The sequence below is a fragment of the Nyctibius grandis genome, chromosome 1, assembly GCF_013368605.1.
Source record: "Nyctibius grandis isolate bNycGra1 chromosome 1, bNycGra1.pri, whole genome shotgun sequence".
Classification (NCBI taxonomy): Eukaryota; Metazoa; Chordata; class Aves; order Nyctibiiformes; family Nyctibiidae; genus Nyctibius; species Nyctibius grandis.
The window spans coordinates 80,580,006-80,601,475 of NC_090658.1; the positions used below are offsets into that span (position 1 = coordinate 80,580,006).

The 21,470-nt window shown below is 38.9% G+C and overlaps 1 protein-coding gene across 1 annotated transcript in view; it reads right to left on the reverse strand.

Annotated features, from left to right (window-relative positions):
- Positions 1-1,645: 1,645 nt before the first annotated feature.
- Positions 1,646-21,470, reverse strand: part of CRYBG1 (crystallin beta-gamma domain containing 1) — a 40,875-nt gene continuing 21,050 nt past the window's right edge. The window contains exons 13-21 of the mRNA XM_068411572.1: positions 18,232-18,358; positions 18,011-18,043; positions 16,145-16,254; positions 15,745-15,874; positions 11,886-12,025; positions 9,449-9,572; positions 8,078-8,236; positions 5,059-5,221; positions 1,646-1,734 (exon numbers count right to left, since the gene is read on the reverse strand). Of these exons, the coding sequence (XP_068267673.1) occupies positions 1,646-1,734; positions 5,059-5,221; positions 8,078-8,236; positions 9,449-9,572; positions 11,886-12,025; positions 15,745-15,874; positions 16,145-16,254; positions 18,011-18,043; positions 18,232-18,358 (1,075 nt within the window). The remainder of the gene's footprint in view (positions 1,735-5,058; positions 5,222-8,077; positions 8,237-9,448; positions 9,573-11,885; positions 12,026-15,744; positions 15,875-16,144; positions 16,255-18,010; positions 18,044-18,231; positions 18,359-21,470) is intronic.

A 21,470-nucleotide genomic window follows, 5' to 3' on the forward strand; every position in this document is an offset into this window, starting at 1 on the left:
TAAAAATCATTTCAATAAAAAGTTACCTAACTTAAATTTATTTGTAAAATGCTATATTATGTATAGCAAGAGCGCATCAATATGACAAAGTACCATTGTGTGGAACCAATAACAACACATTTTCTATGAAGAACTAAAAGCAGCACATTTCAGAGCAACAAAACTTTAGTACCTTTGTACTAAAGGAGGAAAATTAGTAAGGCACTTCCTTTAGGGTGGTAACAATAAAAGCACCAGTATCCTTTGAGGCAATACAATAGTAATGAAAATGTTAATTTTAAACAGACTTACTATTCAAGACAAAGGCCTGGATGCTCCTAGGAGCAGGTTGTAATAACACTGGTCTAAGCCAGAACAAAACACAGCAGCATAGTACAAGACTTTGTTTGTATTTTACCTCTTTTACCAACATTAATAAGGAAAACTAACAAAACCAGGTTAAGAGCAGGGCAACAGAAGAACATCCTGCAGTCATTAGTATGTCTTACTTGTCACAAGCTCTTTACGGTAACGCTTACTTTGAATGGGCACAGCCCTTGTGATGGGGCACGTATCCAGGCTTGATTAAGCCCCTTACTAGAGGAGTCCGACACTCCTGCCCAGCAGCCGCTGGGAGCCAGCAGCCCACCACGGACATTGCACCCCAGCAACACCAGAAATACTTGGGAGCCTGGCATTCTCCACACCAAGCCCAAAAGGCAGTGGCTGAAAAACTTAGCACCACAGCGCTTAGGTGCTGTTGCAGTCACCTTTAGGGATACTTTCCCCAAGAATTCTTGTTTTCTATATGGTTTTGGAGTTCAGGAAGACTATACTTACTGGAACTGTTTTAAAAGGTAAAAATTTGACTTGGCAAAGAAGTAAAATACCCGTAACTCAAAAAGTTAGGCAGCCTAGAAAATGGGCAAGTTCTTCACATTCCAATGCATCCTTTTGCCAGCCCTCTCTTTTACTAACAAACATCTACTAATTTACATCATCTCTAGATGAGAAAAATCTAATTTTTTTCTTAATTTAGAATTTACTATATTAGCATATGAACTATATTTGAAGCCACATGTTAAAAATTCTTTGGATGTGCTGTGTGTGTTAGCAGTCTTTAAACTTTCAGTAAATATAAGTTTGTTCCAGTGAAACAAATATATTAATTTCCAGTAGTGAATATTTCTCTATACTACAGCCCATAGGTCCAAGTTGCTATACCCACATACACACTGCACTCCTGTCCTTTATAAAATAAGCTTTAATTATTTTTTAGCCCTTCTCTGTTATAAAAAAACACCTTTTAAAAATAATTTTAAATTATGCTTATTGACTGTTCTGGATTAACTACTCACTGACATAACTGTAACTCCATGGAGTCTCTTCCATCTTTAGTTCTTCCACTCTAACCCAAAGTGTGCTACCACTCTCTTTCTCATATTAAGTTGTGATGATTTACAAAAAAAAAAAAAAAAAGATATTCAAGCTTTTATAGGGATAATAATCTTAGATAGAGAGGTGAAATCATTCTGTTGTTTGTTCTTTTTAAAATTGCAAAGAAAAGACAAAACTCTCATTGTTGATCCTGTATCCTTCAGAGATGGCAGTGCCAATCCTAGCGTCTGGAATAGCTAATTCAAATGTCATCTCTGCTTGTTTGGGTTTATACGACTAGTGGTTCCCAACACTGCGTGAACTTCTCTTCGTTGACTGTGTTGACAACAACATGGTCGCGATCATATTGTGCGCCTCCTGTAAAGAAAAATTTCAGAGTGCAGATTATCTTTGAAATAAGAGACACATACTCTAGGTTTCAGAGCAACTCTAGTAAGTGCTGGTGTAGACAGTTTCTCTTCTCCCCAAGGCACTGAAAAGACAAAATCATTTTCATCACTGCCTGCTTGTGGAATTAATTTTGAAACAAGGGCGCCTGCCTGCTCCTCTCCACCCCTTCAGTAATTCAGTACCTCGGCTTTTTCAGCTTGGATGGGAATGGAAGGAAACGCTGCAATACAGTCAGGTGTAGCTCCTTTGAGACTGTCACTTCCCGAAAGTCAAATGTGGCTGTTCAGCTTCCCCTCAACAGTTGCCAGTTCTCACTTCACTCTAAAGATGATGTTTACACAATGAAATAATTCCTGCTGCTAATAGACAATATGAACATGACCACACCAGGGACAAGGTCTGGTACTCATTTATTCTTTGCCATTATAATCCTGTATTTTGATGAGCTGCATCACAAGTTGCCATACACAGAATATCACCCAGTGTTCGGCTGTTTCCACTGGTGGCTGAACGAAGATGGTCAGAGGGCTGGAGCACCTCTCCTATGGAGAGAGGCTGAGAGAGTTGGGGCTGTTCAGCCTGAAGAAGAGAAGGCTCTGGGGAGACCTTATAGCAGCCTTCCAGTACCTGAAGGGGGCCTACAGGAAAGCGGGAGAGGGCCTTTTTACAAGGGCATGTAGTGATAGGACGAGGGGGAATCGTTTTAAACTGGAAGAGGGTAGATTTAGATGAGATATTAGGAAGAAATTCTTGACTCTGAGGGTAGCGAGTCACTGGAACAGGTTGCCCGGAGAAGCTGTGGATGCCCCCTCCCTGGCAGTGTTTAAGGCCAGGTTGGATGAGGCTTTGAGCAACCTGGTCTAGTGGAAAGGTGTCCCTGCCTGTGGCAGGGGGGTTGGAACTAGAGGATCTTTAAGGTCCCTTCCAACCCAAACCATTCTATGATTCTATATCTGAATGCAAAATACAACCCTTTCTTAGAGGGGCTTAATTGACTCATGTGATGCAAAGCCAAACATGCTCCCATAGAAGAGCACCATTAGTAATCTGATTCAAGAAACTCGGAACGAAAGAAACACTCGACTAGAGCTGAAAGTCAGAACTGACATTTTTTTCTCAGATCTAGCACACGCTGCAGAAGTGTAGGACACACGCACATCACGTAGTACAACACACCTGCAATAGCAGGTAGTATTCCCACTGGAAGCAGCCATCTGAGCCAACCATTGATACAGAGCACCAGGACACTCCTACAGACACCGTCTTTCTGCACCCCTATAACCTCACTCTCCCCAAATGAGCAAATGACAAGCCTGGCAGCTGAAAGCTTACGATGGATATAACAAATACGGATTCTAGCAGATCTCAGAAAGACACACCCTAGGCACCTGGAGTTCTGAATGGGCAGGCACACTTAAGAGCAGCTCTTTTGTACTAAGGAAATGCCATCTCAAGGACCTTAGCTGTTCTCCGCTTCAGGAATTTAGAGGAGGCTTTCTGGTGCCACTGCCCCAAATCAGAAAGGTCTCTGAGAATGTTAACGCCAACATGATTTCTCTCGTGGCGATCACCAGGCAATTACTAAAAAGCAGTAGAGATACACAGCAGAAATACTTGCAAAGTTCTTCAGAAAGAGGGGAAAAATAAGGGAATACCAGATCAAATACTCCCTCAAATACTCCCATAGGAAAAAAAAAAACTAACCAGCAGCTACAAAAAATAACATTAGCTACATAGCTCAGTTATCACTGTGAGCGCAAAAAACTATTTTGTAAGCGGCGTCTGACAGAATGTAAACATATTTTCATGGGACAAGATGGGATTTTTTTCAGTGGAACGAGAGACTATGTACTTTGACAGAGCAGTGCTCTGGACAAAGCTTTGTGCTATGCCAGTACATCCACAAGGTGGCATTGGTAACTGCACAGCTGAACAACTGCATTCATTTGCTAAAGAATTCTTAATGCTCAATTCGTGGTCAAGAATGAATCAGCAGAATTGGCAGAAACAGGTAATGTTCCTACTAGGCTTTCTCAAATAAAAGCTAGATGTACCTACTCTTTCATATTTACTGTACAGATTTACTTTTTTTTTTAACTAAGAGTGCATCTATAGTTTCATCACTGGACCTATCCATTGTGAAGTTCTTGAATTATAAATGCAGAATACGTAATTGCTTTTAACATGATTAACTGAAGACAAGGCAGCGTTAATAGTATTTCTGCTTGTTTGGTGCAACTTGGAACTGACTTTAGAAAAAAGTATGCAGAGTCATTGTGACTAAAGACTCTCCCTTGAACTGGAGTCTTTTTGGTAAATTTATTATTAAACATCACCAACCTTCTGTGGCAGTAAAGAGAATTTATGGCTATTTGTGTCAGTGTTGTATTACAGTCAGACACTAGATAACCCTTTTCTCACAGTTCTGATAGTCCTGTCCTTTTTAGTTCTAAAGTGCTGACTGTTGACTCTGGTATTTTTCTTTTTCTCCCCCCGCCCCTTTTTTTTTTTTGTAATTGCTGTAATTAATGTCACAGCATCAATGCAAAAGTAATTTTAAAATTACTAAAAAAAAATTAACATCTCAAGAAAATGATTAATCCCACACCCAAAAATGCAGACTTATGTAAGAACATCTGATTATGCTAATCCTGCTAATCATTCCATTTGTTGCTTTTTTAGACCTTCTATGAAACTATGAAAACAAAGTTCAGAAACAGTATCTACATGAATCAAATTGCTGTGACAAAAGCAACTGTAAAACATGCATCAAGTGCGCAGAGACCTTATTAGGCTGCTATGGCAGAATCTCATGTTCGCAATAAAGGAATAGCCATTAATAAACAAATGAAAAAACTTTTTGCATCTAATCACAGCAGTGTACAGCTTTCCCAATATCCTTTGGCTATTGCATCTACAGCTACTATATAAGAAAACTTGCTCTATACAAATTAAAGTTAATGAGAAGCTAGGTTTTTCTTGCTTCAGCATTTTAAATAATGATATTCACATCACCCAGTGCCACGTAACATTAACTGAGGATATCTACAGTGAGTGGACACTGGGCATACAAGATAAGCAAGTACTGTGAGTTACAAAACTCTATGTAGGAAAAATGAAATGAAGTCCTAGGGCCCGTATAATTCAGGAGGTCAGACGAGCTAATCGGGTCTTTTTTGATTCTAGATTAAAGTAACTGTAACACCATCCTTAATTTATAGGCACGTTTAGTGCCCATCCCACTGTAAATACCGTGTAATTAAGACACAACGTAATAACACATTTGCTTACCTTTGATATCTAAAACCAGCTTGGGTTTCATCTTGCTATAAATCCTGCCATCGGGACTAATATGCCAATATTGTTTGTCTTCAGTCCGCTCAAATGACAGACCAAGCTTAGAGCCAGGAGTTATAAGATTTCCAACAATTGTCAAGCAGCAATCCTCTGCCATCTGTATGATCAGAAAGGCAACAGCAATTATTCAAAACAGCCTTACTTCTAGTATCCACTGTTTTTTAATCAGATAGGAGAGATGTCAGCAGGTGAGAACAGAATCTAGGAACTACTTCCCCTAAAGGAATGTATTTTTGCCCCAAACTCAAGACTACTTATTTTTCCTTTGTTCCTGTTTCTGCTGACACTCTCCGCTACGTAAGAATATTAAAATAACCATGCTGTATCAGATCAAAAGGTACCATCAGCACCTGCCTCTAGCAGTGGCCAATAACAGATGCTGTGGAAGATTACATTCGCTCTGCTCTTGTATGCAGTATGTTCCTGGTAATCTCTCCCAGTCTACAGCAATTTCCAGTCCAGCAACTCTTCCGTGCAGAACTGGTACCTTTAATACTCAGTTTCTGTCCCATATGTGAATTTGTTAGTCACTACCCACTGAGATCAATGTAACCCTTTTACATGAACACCCTTCTGTATCATAACCTTTCTGTGGCAAGCAGTTCCAAATCTTAACTACTACTATTAAAAACAAACAAAAAAAATTGTTAGGCAGCTACTAGTTTTATTTGATGCTTTCCTCACCCCGTTTCCCTTACTTAAGGGGTGTCTTGTCCATGCTATGTTTGCAGAGACTTCAACCATATCATCCCTTGAACTGCCCCCTTTGCAGGCTAAAAAGGCCTACTTATTTCATCTCTTCCTTGCATAGAATCCCTCCATCTCCTCTGCACATCCTTTTTTTTGTGCTTTAATAATTTCTAGTTCTGCAATAACCTTGTGAGATAAAGGACATAACTGCACAGTATCGAGTGTTGGAATTTCACAGCGTATCACGATAATATTTTCTTCTCTGCGCTATATTATTTTCCTAGTCGTTTGCAATCCTTGATTTCAAAACTCTGCAAATGTCTTTATGGTTAAAAAAAGAACTGGCAAAAATCAAGCTTACTTGAAAAGAATATTAAGGCTGTATTAGCAGTACATTGCAGTTAATTACTCCGTGTGAACAGTGATTTTCAATAGATCATGATAAGCCACCTTGTAACTTCTGAATGGACTTCAGTGGCAGATTAAACAAACACCCATCTGCCATTGTTCATATGGCCCTAAATTATTAAATATACAGTATTGAAAAAGTACTTCTTACTGTCATAACCTAGAACTGAAGTAAGTCTATTTAGTTCTGCAGTTCTGAAATTCTCATCTGTATCTAAAAATGCTCTCTAGTAGGACTTGGAAGACACAAAGCTTACACATTAGGTCCACTAGGCCATTACTTCACCCATCTCCAAGAAACTCATGAAGAGTGAGAAGACCTGAATTCATATCTGCTGTTCATATCTGTTTCTGACAAAATGAGAAGAATGACTTTCACATCCTGCTTACTGGTCATCCCACCTACCTAAAACAGCCCCTCCTTGAAAACCTCAGGCATACCTCAAGGCACCGTGACTCAGTCAGTGAGATGACCTAAGCTTACAAGAAGAAAGGCACAAGTTCTTTCAATGACCTATGTCTGCCTACGTGCACATACCTACCGACCCACGAGCTTAATTCTCTTTTTAAAATGTGGTGAAAACCAATTTTTTGTGCAAAATACATTTACTGCCATTCAACAGAAAGATGGCAGAGCTCTGTAAGGGTTCAGTCATTAAGATCAATGTTGTCAGCTTGCACTCTGCACTAAGCTACCTGATTGCTATACAGCACGAGCTGTGTATTTTCTGCGCACAGAAAAACTGCTTTATGAGACACAGAGACGGGGACGAAACCCAAGAGCATTTATCCAAAGCCACATAATACCACACTGTCTCAATATGAATACTTTCAGTTAAATGTTTGAGAGGCACTGTCAAGAGAGAGATCTTTTTTATGTGATATTAAAGCTTTTAGCTTACTTTGCATCATTTTGCTGTCTGCATAAATCCCTTTTACTACTGCATGTGTCCTGTAAACGTGTCCAAACAATGCCTTAGCTTATTAACAGTAAGATTCTTCCCTCCAGCACAGATGACATAGTTATAAATGGCTCCTTTGAAGTTATACAATCCTATAGAAAAAGTTCACATGATTCTTTGCAGTCAAGCTGTTTAACAGTATTAAAGTAACTTCATTTTCTTTGGCCAGCATCCCTACCTAAGACTGCTCATGCTTAAACATTATGAACTGCTCATACCTCTGCTCACCTCAATGACAATTCGCACATGATTAGTTTTATGGACTGTGAGAAAAGCAGGACTTCATTTGGAAACTTGTACAGAGGAACGGAAAAGGGATGAAATCGACAAACACAGGGATAACCAGAAAAACCCAACCAAACAAAAACCCCAAAAAACCCAAAAGAGTAGGATTTTATCTTTAAGCTTGCCTGAATGCAGAAGAGGATATAATCTACGTTACACTAATCAGCCTACCAGAAGGTATGCATAGTTCAAAATATTATCAGGAAGCGTCTGCATTTTAAAAGGTCTCCCCTGCTTTGACACTTCTGTGATTTTTTCACTATGAAGAAAGAGGGCATGAAAGTGGAAGGAGCTCATGAAGAACAAGACAATGATCTTATGATGTTGATTGTACTTATGAGGCTACTAGTCTTTAGGGAAAAAGTAAATCATAACTAAAATCTCTCAAAATTTCAATTATATAAAAAAAGGTATTGCACAACAGTTTATATCACCTGAAAAAGTCAAAGTCCAATAAAAAAAACCAAAAACTCCTACAAAAATATTATATTACAGCTGAAATGGAATAAGCCTATAAAATAAATTAAGATGATATAGTAGGAATTGAAATCAGAAAGCCCTACTATGGGAGAGGAAAAGAGAAAATTCACATTGAACTTGAACCTCACCCGGCACCTTATGAATCCATCCTGGTAAACCCAGATTTGATCATCTGAGTCTGTATCTTCTGCAACCTGTATTCTGAGAAGACTCAGATTGTCTAAGTTTCCATCGGCTGACATGAATTTTCCTGTTTCCTTGTTTCGAAGCCTGAAGTACACACGTTTCTGCAGAAAACAACAGAACTCTTTAACCACAGTCTCAGCACAGAACACATCCTGCCCTGGTTAACTTCAGAGCAATTACTGTTCGCTGCTGAACCCCGTGCCTCCCTCCTTCTTTCAGAAAGCTTAACTTTTCTATTTTAGAATTTAATTCCAAAGTCCATAAATGTCTAGGACAAGCCAAGCTTTGAGGACTTGCCATTCTGCAAGGAGAGTTCTAGGCTTTCCTATGCACTGAGATCAGCACACAGTGGAAAGCTCAGAATTTTTAATTCAGAGCAGCAGTAACTTTTCTCTGCTAACTTCTTGTATAGATGCTCTTAGCTTTCATTAAGGGTGCACCTGTGCAGCGCTGCTTATTTCACTGGCAGCAAGTATTACACTGCACATTCATGCTGCGGCTTGTTACACATCAACATTTCTGTTTAGACAAGTTCTCAGCCAGGGCAGTCAAGATGCATTATTCCTAACTCTACTTAGGCTATACAAAGAAAACGATATGACAGCGAGCAAATGCATTTGGTTACAGGTACAAGTAACCTGTGAATCGGAAAAAGTTGTTTTCTCACTAAAGTATGGCTCAGCAAGAACCTCAAATGTGAAAGCTCACAGGACTGCTGCAGCGTTGGACCAAATCACATGGTCCTTATTTAGAGAAAAAAATGAAAAGGACACCACAAGAGTAAGTTTTGTATTAGATTTGCAAATTATTCTGCCAAGTAATATGCAGGGAAGGACCTTCCCCCCTAAATCAACACAAAATCACTACTAATTGAGGTATCCACTTTTGCTGACCAATTTTCTTGTTGTTCCAAAAATAATGCAGACAGTACAGACAGTATGCCAGTGACCAGTTTGGGTGCTAATTATAAAACAACTTAAAATAATTTATACATAGTAGTTATAGCCATTATTTGTTAAAATAATTTAGCCAATCCTTATATGCTGTCAATAAGTATATTGACAGTTTATTGAACAGTTTAAGCAAAGCTGCAAAGTTAGCTGCAAAGCAAAGTCAGAACTGCAAAGCCATGTAGCATAATCTAATAGCTTTTATTACAAGAAAACTAGACTGATTTCTTTACACAATTGCCATTGCTGAAGCTTGTGATATGCATCAAGACTGTGACATTGCTTTCAACTGTATAATATCCTCCCAACCCCATTACAAAATATAAGTTAGTACCTGACAATCTCATGTCAGAGCCTACTCACCTGCAGTAAAGGTCTCAGAGAACCTATCTGACAGTAGCCGCTCACTTTATACCAATCTGGAATTTCATTTGGTGATAACAACATCTGACGCCCCCTGTAATTACTATGCTCATAAATTACCCATCTATGAGAAAAAAAGGAAAAAAAAAAAAAAAAAAGACAGAATGCTTTTACTGCCAAATCCTGCTTTGTAATCAATAAATGGGTTTAACGGAAATCTGTCCCACAAAGTAGAAGTGTTCAGCTTTGGAAAGCCAATGGCCTTCTTTTTAACAGGTCTTCAAAAATAATAAAATCATGCCCTGATTTAGATCGACTGCATTAAGATGAGTACACTGGAGTTCACATTTTAAAGTCCTATTATTTAAAAATTACTAGCTGAATGAAACAAAACATTTTCTTGCCTTAAAGGGAGAACCCACTTTTAAATATCATCTGTTTTCAGGAGGTACTGTGACTCCTCAAGGCACATATATGTATATGCTACATAAGCTGTATACGCTAGATTGCTGCATGTGCAGAACTAGTAGTTCTGTGCATCTTAATCTGGACAGGTGCGACCCACATGGGAAAGATGCAGGGATGCAGACTGCAACAAGCAAATCCTGGAATTGCAAGAGGGTGAAGTTCTCTACCATATTTTGATAGAGGTTTTATTTCAGTACACCTTTCTTCTTTCCAAATATCAGGCGGGGGGGAGAGAGAGAGGAAAAAAAAACATATAGAGAAATTTTGTTTAGCATTCCCTAGCACACATCCAACGATGCTTACAATCACATTGACAGCAACCTGTCAGAACCTGACTTCTGCTTTTCTACTATTGGCACAGGCAGTGAATTACAACTAGACTTCGAACAGGCTGCAGTACAGTGCAGTTTGTTGAGTTTTCTCAACATAGGTTTTTGAGTACCTGAACACTCAATGCACACATTTTCCTGTTACCTCCTTTCCTCTGATTTGTCAGTAGAAGTCTATATCCAGAAGCAGCACTCTCACCTTAATTTTGGTGCTTTTTCACAGCCTAATACACATCTACCCCCAGGTATGAAATTAAGAGAATTATAAATGGATATCTCTTAACAAAGGAAGAGAAGATGAAAACCCCTTCAATAAGAGAGGCAGTAGGTGCAAGGACACTCCGAAACGTGTATTTTGACACATTTCAGCAGCTGACACTGCTATAATGAAATCAGAATTTTCATACTCTATACATTCCCACAAAAAAAAAATCATATGTATTCACTGGACAGGAAACATGCACAATTCACAACTCCATTACCTGGAATCATGGTAACCATGTTCTTGGCAAAGAAGTAACTTGATGTTTGACTTCATGTTATTTTGTGTTATGGAAGGTGAGAATCAACTATATTGTGGTTACGGTGAAAGATACTGAAATCTCAAGAGACTTAAGAACACAGAGCATGTACCTTTTCTTATGACCTTTATGCTTCAAACCAGTTCAAGGTGCTAAGGAAACCCTTTGACCACCTTACCCAGATGGGGAAAATGGTTTGCTCTACAGATCTGGTGCTAAGCTATCCACTTGAGGGCAGTCTTCAGCTATCCAACAGCATCTCTCTAGCACACACCTTGGAAATTTACCTCTTCAAAAGAACACATTTAAATGCAAAGCAACAGTAACATGGATCTAGCGTTGAAAAGTCACATTCTTCAGGTTAGAAAAAACCTGACCATATACTTGAGGCAAGTATCTTGGAGGGTAGAGGTTAACAACAGGAAAAACATGAAAAGAGAAATTTAACAGATCTGCTGGAACACCAGAAGAAGATAGCACAGTAGTTTTCAAAATGCTTCCAGACAGTTTTTAAACTTCATTACAGACTATTTTTTTCACATGATCTTCAAAAGTAAATTTAGAGAACACAACTGCTTAAAAATAGCTAACAAATTTAACAGCTAGATTTACAACCAAAGTCTGACCCAATTCCTGAAGTGAAAGGGATTATTACTAATGCCAAAAGGGGCCAGATCATGATCTGATTGTACCACTGTGTCCGTAACATCCAGGTAAAATCATGAACATGAAGACTTATTAAAACATTTTGAGCTTATGACACATGACACAGATCACAAACTGAATGTTTTTTTTTTATGATTGAGACCTAAACCACGAGCACAGAAGCTGGTTTTAAAGATGCTATGCAAGCTGGTTTTTATAATATGGCATGAGAGAAGACACCATTTTCCTTGTAAGCTTTAGCAAAATTCATTTCAACTTCTAGCACCAGGCACCGGTCAGTGGTTAACATGTTGTTGAAACAGGATATGAAAAGGTTTTGTAAGAAGAAACTGCATTAACGCACTGCACACATTATGATATTCTAATTTTATACTCCTTGGTTTTTAACACCTGTAATTTTTCTGTTGAATAAGTACATCATTCTAAAGAATCAAGAAGTGATATTAAACTTACATGCCACCAAGGACTTGAACTGAAGCTATTCGAGGACTGTATCCCAGGAACTGGAGATTTAAGATTTCTGTACTGAATTCTATTTTCTTTCCTCGGAAACCCACCTTTTCAAAAAGAGCTATGCACGGCTCAGACAGCTCCTGCAAAAGGAAGATGAGCACTTTTATAGGATGTTAGAACTCCAGGCGGTGACTGTGAGCATCATTACTTCACATAGCCCTTTTATTTCAGAGGTTTCTTCTTGATTGTTTAAGATCAAAGACCCTGAATAATGTTTTTGCTCTGCAACAGGTTACTTAAAGGAAATAAAAAAGTAATAAAAGCCCTTACACAAAACACACAAGAGATCTTCTTGCACAGAACATAAAACTTCCTTATCTTAAGGCACACACAAATGTCACTGTGGTTGATTCTTGCATAATATCTTAAGTATATTTTAAAATACATTTTGATTAATGCCATATCCCTCTTCCATTGCACTAAACCCCATTCATTGTAGGAATTTTCATCTTCAGACCTGAACACACAGTGAGAGAATATTGATTTCTACAGCTTCAAATGACAGCCTTGTCAGCACTGCATAGCACTTACTGCTCTCATTTTTAACTCTTATAGTAGGTTATGGCAACGTCAATCTCTGACTAGACAAAAGCGTCAAGATTCATACTTGTGAGGTGAAATTCATGACTTAAGCAAGAACTGTAACATCTGAATTCTCCGAAGGGCTGTGGGGAGATGATTCTTCTCCCTCTCTGCCAAAATGCTTCTGGTGTCAAAGGGATTCTGCCCACATGAAGCTCCCTGCATCACTGAATCCATTTTAAATGTCTTCTAGATAACGAACCTTGGACTCTTTTCTGTGTGGCAGGGTATCTATCTGTAGTGGACTGTAAATAAACTCTCACAATTAAGGCCTTCCCCCTGGAAGCTGCGAGGTAAAGGTTTGAAATCCCTCCAGGTAAAGTCAATTAAGCCTGAGTGTCCTGGTGTTACAGTTTATGCTCATACATAGAAATGACCATGCCACTCCCTCTCTCCCAAGTCTTCCAGCAACGACTGCATAAAACCAACACCATAGCTAGAAGAGCTCCTTCCTGCTGGCATGGGTTCAGCATGCTTGAACACATCAACTGGATCGGGAACACCTGACATGACGCGAAGTCTCGACAGACTCCCATCTGGCCTCAGGCATGGAAACAGGCCCGCCAAGGCAGAGGTGGCTCCGTACACGCATGGCAGCAGATAGCTGTGCTTCCGTATGACTTTGTTAGGCACGACCTCATGTCTACCAATTCTAGACAGTGCTTAAATTCCTCTTTAATCTTCCTTTAGATGTTTAAGGGCCCGGATGACAATGTTGCGTGAGTGTCACCATGATCTCCGCAGCAGTCCAGGTTATCGCACAGCAGCTGAGCTATGCTTCCTGATTGCACATACGCTGCTAGGCTGTGGAAAACGCCAGGAGAGGCCTTTCACCTTACTCCAATATCAGAATACGCTCATCCCCACCAGGAAAGGTTAACACCAGTTAGACTGTCATGCGTCATCACAGGTAAAGAGCCCAACAGGAACAGTCGCACCATGACGATGTCCTGGTGTCTCTGACCCCCTCAGCCCTTTTACAGACCTGCAGCTGCACTGAGACACACAACCGGTCAGGCAGCAGCCCTTGAGCCACATGCAATGCTTCAGAAATAATCTACTTAAAAAGAAAACACACAGACAGAAAAGGAAATCTCCAACTTTCTGCGACACCTTCTACTCTGCGCATTTTTAGATTCAGCAGCAACACTGGTACACAAAACATTCCCCACAGAGAGGAGTACAAGGTCAGCTCACCGGCTTTCCTTCAGTGCTTCCCACGTACTGCACTGTACGAAGCTGGTGTTCCTGTACATCTGCATTTAGTTATTTCACTGAGTTGCTCATTAAAAAGAAGTATTTTCAGTATGACTGTTCAAGCGTAAACCACATTCACAGCTGTTTTTATAGTATGTTCAGGATGAAGAATAGGTAGCAAATTCAAGAAAGAAAAATGCTATTTTCTATCTGCAGCATACCCATGTGCAGCATGCAAAGCAAGCACAATCAAGCAAAGATATTATGGTACAAAAAACCAAAATCCTTGAGATTATGAACAAAAGCCCTTTTAACTTTCACTTCCAAGTCTATCAAATATTCCTTTCATTTCCTTTTTTTATGGTCCCTTAGAAATGGATTCCTGCAAAGGGGCATTAAACTAGATAAGTATAGTAACGTGACATACTAAAATAGCAAAGGTGCTTCTTGTATAGAAATGTCACAGAAAAATCACGAGGGAAGTTATGGCAATGGCAGGTGGTGAGAAAGAATTAAGATTGGCGCTGACAAAAAACAGTCCCAAAATAAATCTGACACGTGAAACCAGTATTTAAAATAATAAGGTTCAAACTTTTGTAAAATTATGAAAAAGGAACAGTATAATATGATCATTTCCACCTAACTTCTTATTCTCTGTATTCTGGTTTGCTAATAAACAGCTGAGCAAACCAACCCATTTTCCTCTTCTCCGCAGGTAGGAAGCCTCTGAAGAAGGAAGAAGCAGCACGTGACCAGCAGACAGATGCAGCTCCATGCTACTGTCTGAAGTGTGATAAATAGTAGGGCTAGAACAAGTTTCAGAAGTTTTAGGAACTTGAGAGGCACAGAACTGGCATTTGGCTGTTTTAACACAACAGTCTCTGTCACAAATAATAAATCTTCCAAAAGTAAGCTGATCCAGCTTGAAACAAGCGTTTTAAACCCAAGAACTCAATACTGACACGTATAAAAGAGCCTATTTTAATTCATGGTGATCACCCACAAAGCTTGGCTAGAAACACTTCTATTGTTTTTAATACGATCAGTCTAGTGGACAGCCAAAGAGTTCAGAAGGCAGACATACTTGCTGCAGATGTTTACACTGTACATCAAAATGCTACAGAGACATGAAAGAGGATGACACATTTTAGTTCTCCTTCACCAACTGCTACATCACTGACAGGTTACCAAAATTAGAGTGGAGTGCAATAAAGTTGCCAAATTCAAAGAAGAGAGTCAATAGTGTACTCCTTTTTTAAAATGAGTACCATCTCTTCATATTGCTGTAAGTTCCTGGATTCTTGACCACATTTTGCTAGTAATTACTTTGATCTTAAAGGATACTTGCAGATTCCATAAGTGATCCATCATAATGATTGGTTATAGGCTTGAGCAAACGCGTTCCTCGCCACTGATGAGTTACAAAATATGTAAATGTTGTTTAGTTTGTATCCACCACACACAACAACACTGTCTGATTTTGCCAAATGGCATTGGGTGTTGCTTTACTTTATCTAGAAGGGTGCATTATTTTGTGATTAACTCAAATTGCATTTCCCTGATGACAGCAATAGTGTTTTATAATTACATGTATTTCATGCAAAGTTGCTTAGTTAAGTCTGCTTTTTTAATATGCATAAAAAACAAGGTCCACAGTACAGATATTTCTTCACACTGTCCTACTGACATTTCTCCATCCACTCTAAGTGGTCTCTCCTACTGGGAAAGAAAGACACATCCTTGACTTTTTACAGAAGTCCTTTTATAAGCTGTTACTAAGAACAGTGATCCCAGGCAACTGCTTCTGTGATGTCCTCTCCTTTGCAAAAACAGCACAGAGGTCAAAAAAACCTGACTGCAGCTAGGACATTTAACTGCTACTGCATAGAAAAAAAAAAAAAAAAATACTCCTCTGTTGCCTGTGCATCCCTAGCATTTTTACTGTTGAAAAAAAATGGGCAGGTCAGAGTCATCAGTGTACTTATCTTTACTTTACAGTATTTCCAATAGCTTTACTTACAATATTTATAATCCGTAAAGATTTTAGAACTGCTTGGGGTGAACAACCCATCGCCGTCAAATCAGGATAGATTCCTTCTTCTAACACATACTGGTTACCAGAGAATTCTTCCTGGTCATACACTACGCAGCTGCAGGAAGAAGGAGAAGAAATTGCCTCTTGAGAATTGTGTGCAAGTAAAACGATGCTAGTGTTTCTCAGTTTTTAGCAAGAGCTACTGACAGAAACATTATTTACAACGTTTTGTCCTGACAAGCTAAAGATTGACGTGTAAACTGCAAAGCATTGTTTTCTGTTAAGTCCCCATATGTGAAAACATTTCAGGTGTTAGAAAGCTGGTTGCTTTTTGAAAACTTCTACCATTTTAGTGATTTTGCAATATTCATTCAATATAACTTACCTGCCATCTAAAATTTTTGAAGACTTCACAGGAAATGAATCAATACATCTTGTGTTTTTTTCAAATATTTGGCAGTTACCCTTGAATTCAGGCTCTGAAAATAACTGGACCTTTAAAAAATTATAAACATATTTAAAACCAATTAATTCTTCAACCTGCAGTAACATGTCTCTAACATTACTTCCATAATTAGATTAAAACATACTTAAAACACCCAGACTTCCTCAGTTATATATATTTTTTGTTACCTCTTCAGTGTTGCAATCCTTGTTCAAGACAGCAAGGTAACAATACCGAAATTACTTCTGGCTGTAAATCACTCAGTAACATACAAAATAACTAAAACAACACTAACAAAGATAGCTCCTTGGACTATCTGCTGGAGAAGATTTTTAAATTCCCACAGAATGGCCAGAACAGGCGCATCTTTAGTAAAGGGCCATAAAAGGTTTTGTTTTAGATTATTAATCCATTTAATCTCCAAAATACATAGTAGTCTTCCCACTAAATGAACTAAAACTGTCTCTCAGAACATAAATGGTGCATAATCTTGGAAAGTACTCAGACAGCATGCCAACAGGCATGGTATATATTGCCATAGTAGATGGGCTTTATGTGCCTGTTACAGCTACAGTTACAGGCATGTTAGTTCTTTCTCTGCTTGAAGGGTAAGAGAGGATGTATCACCCAGAGTCTTTTGTCCTTGTTAAAAAGAAAAAAACATCTAAGCAGCAAACCTGCTAATTTGGTTAGAGGATAATTAACCCTGATCACACAGAAGTCATTCACGTTATCACATGCCTACCAGCTTTATTCACTCTTAACAGAGATACGAGTGTGGGCACGTAGAGCGTTCTCCGAAGAGGAACATGCTGACGAGAGATGCAGTCTGTTGACTACAAGCCATTACTTTTTGTGTCCTTATGATAAGGTCTTAATAGGCACATAATATATAGATGCAAATAATTTTTCATGCACATAGCTGAAAATAAGCAGCCTTGAGATTTTTATTCCCCACAGTTTATACATTACCCCTATGCAGGAGATTCTGGTGAGGCATGCTACTAATCACAAACGCAAAACCAGACAGCTAAGACTTTTCTCCCTAGTTTTTAGTTCCATGACATACTCATCATTTTGACTGAAATGAAAAGTACTTTATACAGGGACAAACATGAAAAGGTTCAGAATTATGAAAGGATGAAAAAAGCCACCCATTAGCCTCTGTCAGAACTACATATTAGTACTTGCACACAGGAGACAGTCCAACGTAAAAATATGTTAACTCACTGAACAGACAAGTTCTCCCTGCCATTTCCTTCTCTTAGTTATTGACAAAGATGGCATTAACTTTTAAGCACAACTCAGCAGTATTTGTGAGTGAATGAGATTCCCTTAAAGTGCAACCACCATTAGCAGCACTGTTAACCAAAGAACCTGGTTCCAAAGGAATTAAGTCTCAACTGTACCATGAATAACATCTAACTTGCAGAGCCCTCGCGTCAGCCACAGAACCCAGGTACCTGCAGCTCTGCATAGAGGTCTGCGGGCTCCAGCTCCTAAGAACAATCACTGATACCTCAGAACAGCTCACTTGCTGAACCAAAACATTGCCTGTGCCCTGAGAGAGTTCTGATGGCAGGTGTGTATTAAATCCCACCTTCCTTTGGCCTTAACATGCCTCACTTAAGAGGTCTGGAAAGCAGCCTTCCTTCACCTGCATAGAATCATATTTCTCACTGTGTCTGACTAGTCAACCATCTATGCAAACTCCTGGGTGTTATACTAGACAGAAAGCCATTTCTTTATTTATACATGTTACAGACACTACACAGTATGCTTCATGCATTTAGAGAAGTATCTTACCTTGACTTTACCCCTTTCGCTTCCACCAATATCCTGCAAAAGTTTGGAGGGGAAAAAAAAAAAGGAAAAAAATATTTTAAACAGTGATAAAATAACAAACATACAAAAGTTTACTATTAATTATTGTTTAAAGAATGTAAATAAACTGAATGTGATAGAAAAAGTATAGCTCCAAATACTTCAGATAAACTTGCAAAACAAGTATAAAATGAACTCCTTACCATAATGATGGGTTGAACTGAAGATATTTTGCAATTCTTTCCCCCCCATGCCTCAATGCTGGAATATAGCCCTTTAGCCAGTATATACTGCTCCCCCGTAAACTCAGGATTCTCATAAGCCACCCACCTGAGAGAGACAGAAGACAGCAATGGGTAAAGTCACACTACTTTTCCAAAATACAGATTTATATATTCATTACTGTTTTAATGTAAGAAGAAATAAAAAATTTCTCTCCTCAAGTGCCGAACTGTGATGCTATTAAAACCCTAAACAAACCCATGTATCTGATACTGCAAAACCCATGCAAATTTCACTCCCATTCACCCTACTATGTTGATATGAATCAGAGTGAATTAGCTAAAGCAGACCACAAGTTCAAATACATCATCTGCTAAATATCCTAAAAGCTGTCTCCAGTAAAAGTATTTTGAGATGTTTCACAATTCTATTATTTTATCTAGATCACATTCTTCTCTAGAAAAACTGACAGATATCAGAATACAAGTTTTTGGATAAAACTAACTTTCAGAGTCACGCGGGCAGTAAAGACAGGAATACTGATTTTTAATGTTGCCTGTACCTACAGTTCAGTTGTGTTTAAGCAAACACACACCCCGACAGAAAGCTGAACTGCAATAACAGGCATGTATGCTAATGAGAGCAGGCTGTTCCCTGCTAGGAATCAAAGACATCAGCAGGAAGAACATCCTTGAAAGTTAAGCATTAAAACCATCACAAATTTGACCAGATTAATGTATTAAAATTCAAAGCCACTATTGTAACTACTCTGTCAGATCTCATGCCTGACACAGGCCACAAACTCAGATTTCTGCGTCAAGCCCGTAACTTCTGTCTCAGTCAGAATACGCCTTTTTGAAAGACACTGAACTTTTGAGATACACACTTGAAGTATTAGAAAAGCAACCAAATCACTACACATATCTCTCCAACGTTCAATTACTCCTGCAGCGCCTTATTTCTAGTCTAAACTATCTGCTATCAGCCAGCCTTGCTATGCATAGTCTACTACATTCAATAAACCTTCTGTTACGGCATAGAAGGCTCCATACTGAAAACCCAAATAAAGCATTCTCGCATCAGCACTACCTTTGGTTTTGTGATACCGTGCATAACTTCTCTTGCCTTTCACTGCTAGACTTCCCAAACTTTCCCATAATTTCATTCTGGCTTTTTAAACTCATCCTGTTTTTTTTGTTTGTTTGTTTTTTGAGTGCCAACATTAGAACTGGCCACAGTAACAGCTGAGTTTCATTCATTATATTTACGCAGGGATCAGGACATCTTGCTGGTTCCTGGTTCTACAAAATAACCTTCTACTCATAGTCTACCAGCTTTTAATTTTAGCCAATGCATTGCATAACGAGTGTATGCTAGGTTATGCCAAAACTCACTTTCAGTGCAGTGTTTTTACAGAGTTTCAACACTAACTAAAAATTTCACATCATAAAGCAGTAAAATTATACGGAACTTATAATTTGCATTGGAGGCTAACTCTCACCATCTAAATTCACCATAAAATGACCTAAGTGTGTCAAGCAACTAGATTCTATTAAGCTGCAGGTTTATTCTAAGAACAAATGCCAGAATATCTGCAGATGTAAGAAGTGGAGTAACGTCAAACTGAAATAAAGCTGCATTAACATGTATGCGCTGAAAGTATGAACTTGGTATTATTTGTCCATGGCAAACATTCATAGAGTGAATTCACATTCATCACTACTCACATCTCTTGGTTTGCCTCAGATATAATCAATTATTCTAACTTGTTATGCAGTAATTACTTAAGGCATATTTCAAGGCACATTTCAAAATTATCTCATAGTAATTAATCAAAGAGACATCGGTATGTACAACAAAATTGAGCAGACAGTTCAAATGTCTCAGGTGTGTCTATACCTGTATGTCACATATATCAAAAGCTGTGAAAATGAGGTTTCCTTAACCGATTTCTTCAGCAGACGTTCATTATTTTTTTCAATGCACAAATGCCAGGGTACAATTACAGTGCGTGACAGTTTAACTTGATTGACATCTATGAAAACAAGTGTTTCTGATATTAAGTGAATGATAAAACATGCCAGATGCCTCCTAAGAATCTCTCAATAGCAGTTTTTTCATTTCCTCCATCTAAAAAGAAGCCTGAATACAGAAGTAATGAACATACCTCACTTGTACATGTTTATGTTGAAATAATGGGATTTAAATAAGTAAGCACCACTCTCCCATGCAAGTCAGCTCATGCAGTTAGAGAGTTTCTAGAGTCAGGGCTTATTGGTGAAATACTTGTGCTTTTCCACTTCTTTCAGAAGCCCATATAAGCTGCTGAGAGTAGTAACAACAACATCAAGGACACACTCTGAATTCAGTACCAGATAAACCTGTCAGACCTCAAGACTACCCCTAGGTAGTCTTACCCTTAATCCAACTTCTGACTAACAGAAAGGCCTGGAGAGCAAGACATCTGAGCCAGAGAGTCACATCCCAGCTGCCAGGCACTACAAAAACTGAAGTACTGCTCTGCAACATGGCAACAACCACCCTTCCCCACAGGGAGTGAGTTCTCCTAACACAACAGTATTTGTAACCCCCAGCCCTAAAAATTGCCTTAGTTAGGCTGATGAACAGCCTCATCCCAGGTTGCTGTCAGGGTGGTGCTGGAGACTTTCACGCCTCTGCACCATCCATGCCCCTGGAACCAGAGATGTAGAGAGAAGTGTCGTTTATATATTTAGTACTATTACATGCACAGTGTCTTTCCCCACAGCCTTCTACATACAATGCCTACGAAGTGCAGCTCCAAAGAGGGTCTGGAAGAACAGCCAAGAAAAGAACTCGGAGACAAGTAACTTGCCAAAAATCAACTTTGCCCATGGTTAGCCCAGGATTCATCTTACCTAACTTTATCTTCTAAAACATTGGTCATTTCTCATCATGTATGCTCTTTCTAACGTTAGCTGAGAGGGCTAATCCCCCTTTTTGCATTGCTCAGACTCATTTTAGCACAGGACAGATTACCTAAGCCCTGGAAGGACCTTCTCTCTCAGCTACAGAAGACATGGCAACACCTTCATTAAACTAAATGCCATAGTTGTAAAAAGTAAGCTTTCTGACACAGAAGCACTTCTTCAGGTCTGAAATAGAATCCACAGTCTTTAAATACTACATGGAGACAACGGGTTTAAATTGACCTATATGTGCTAATCAGATAGACCACTGA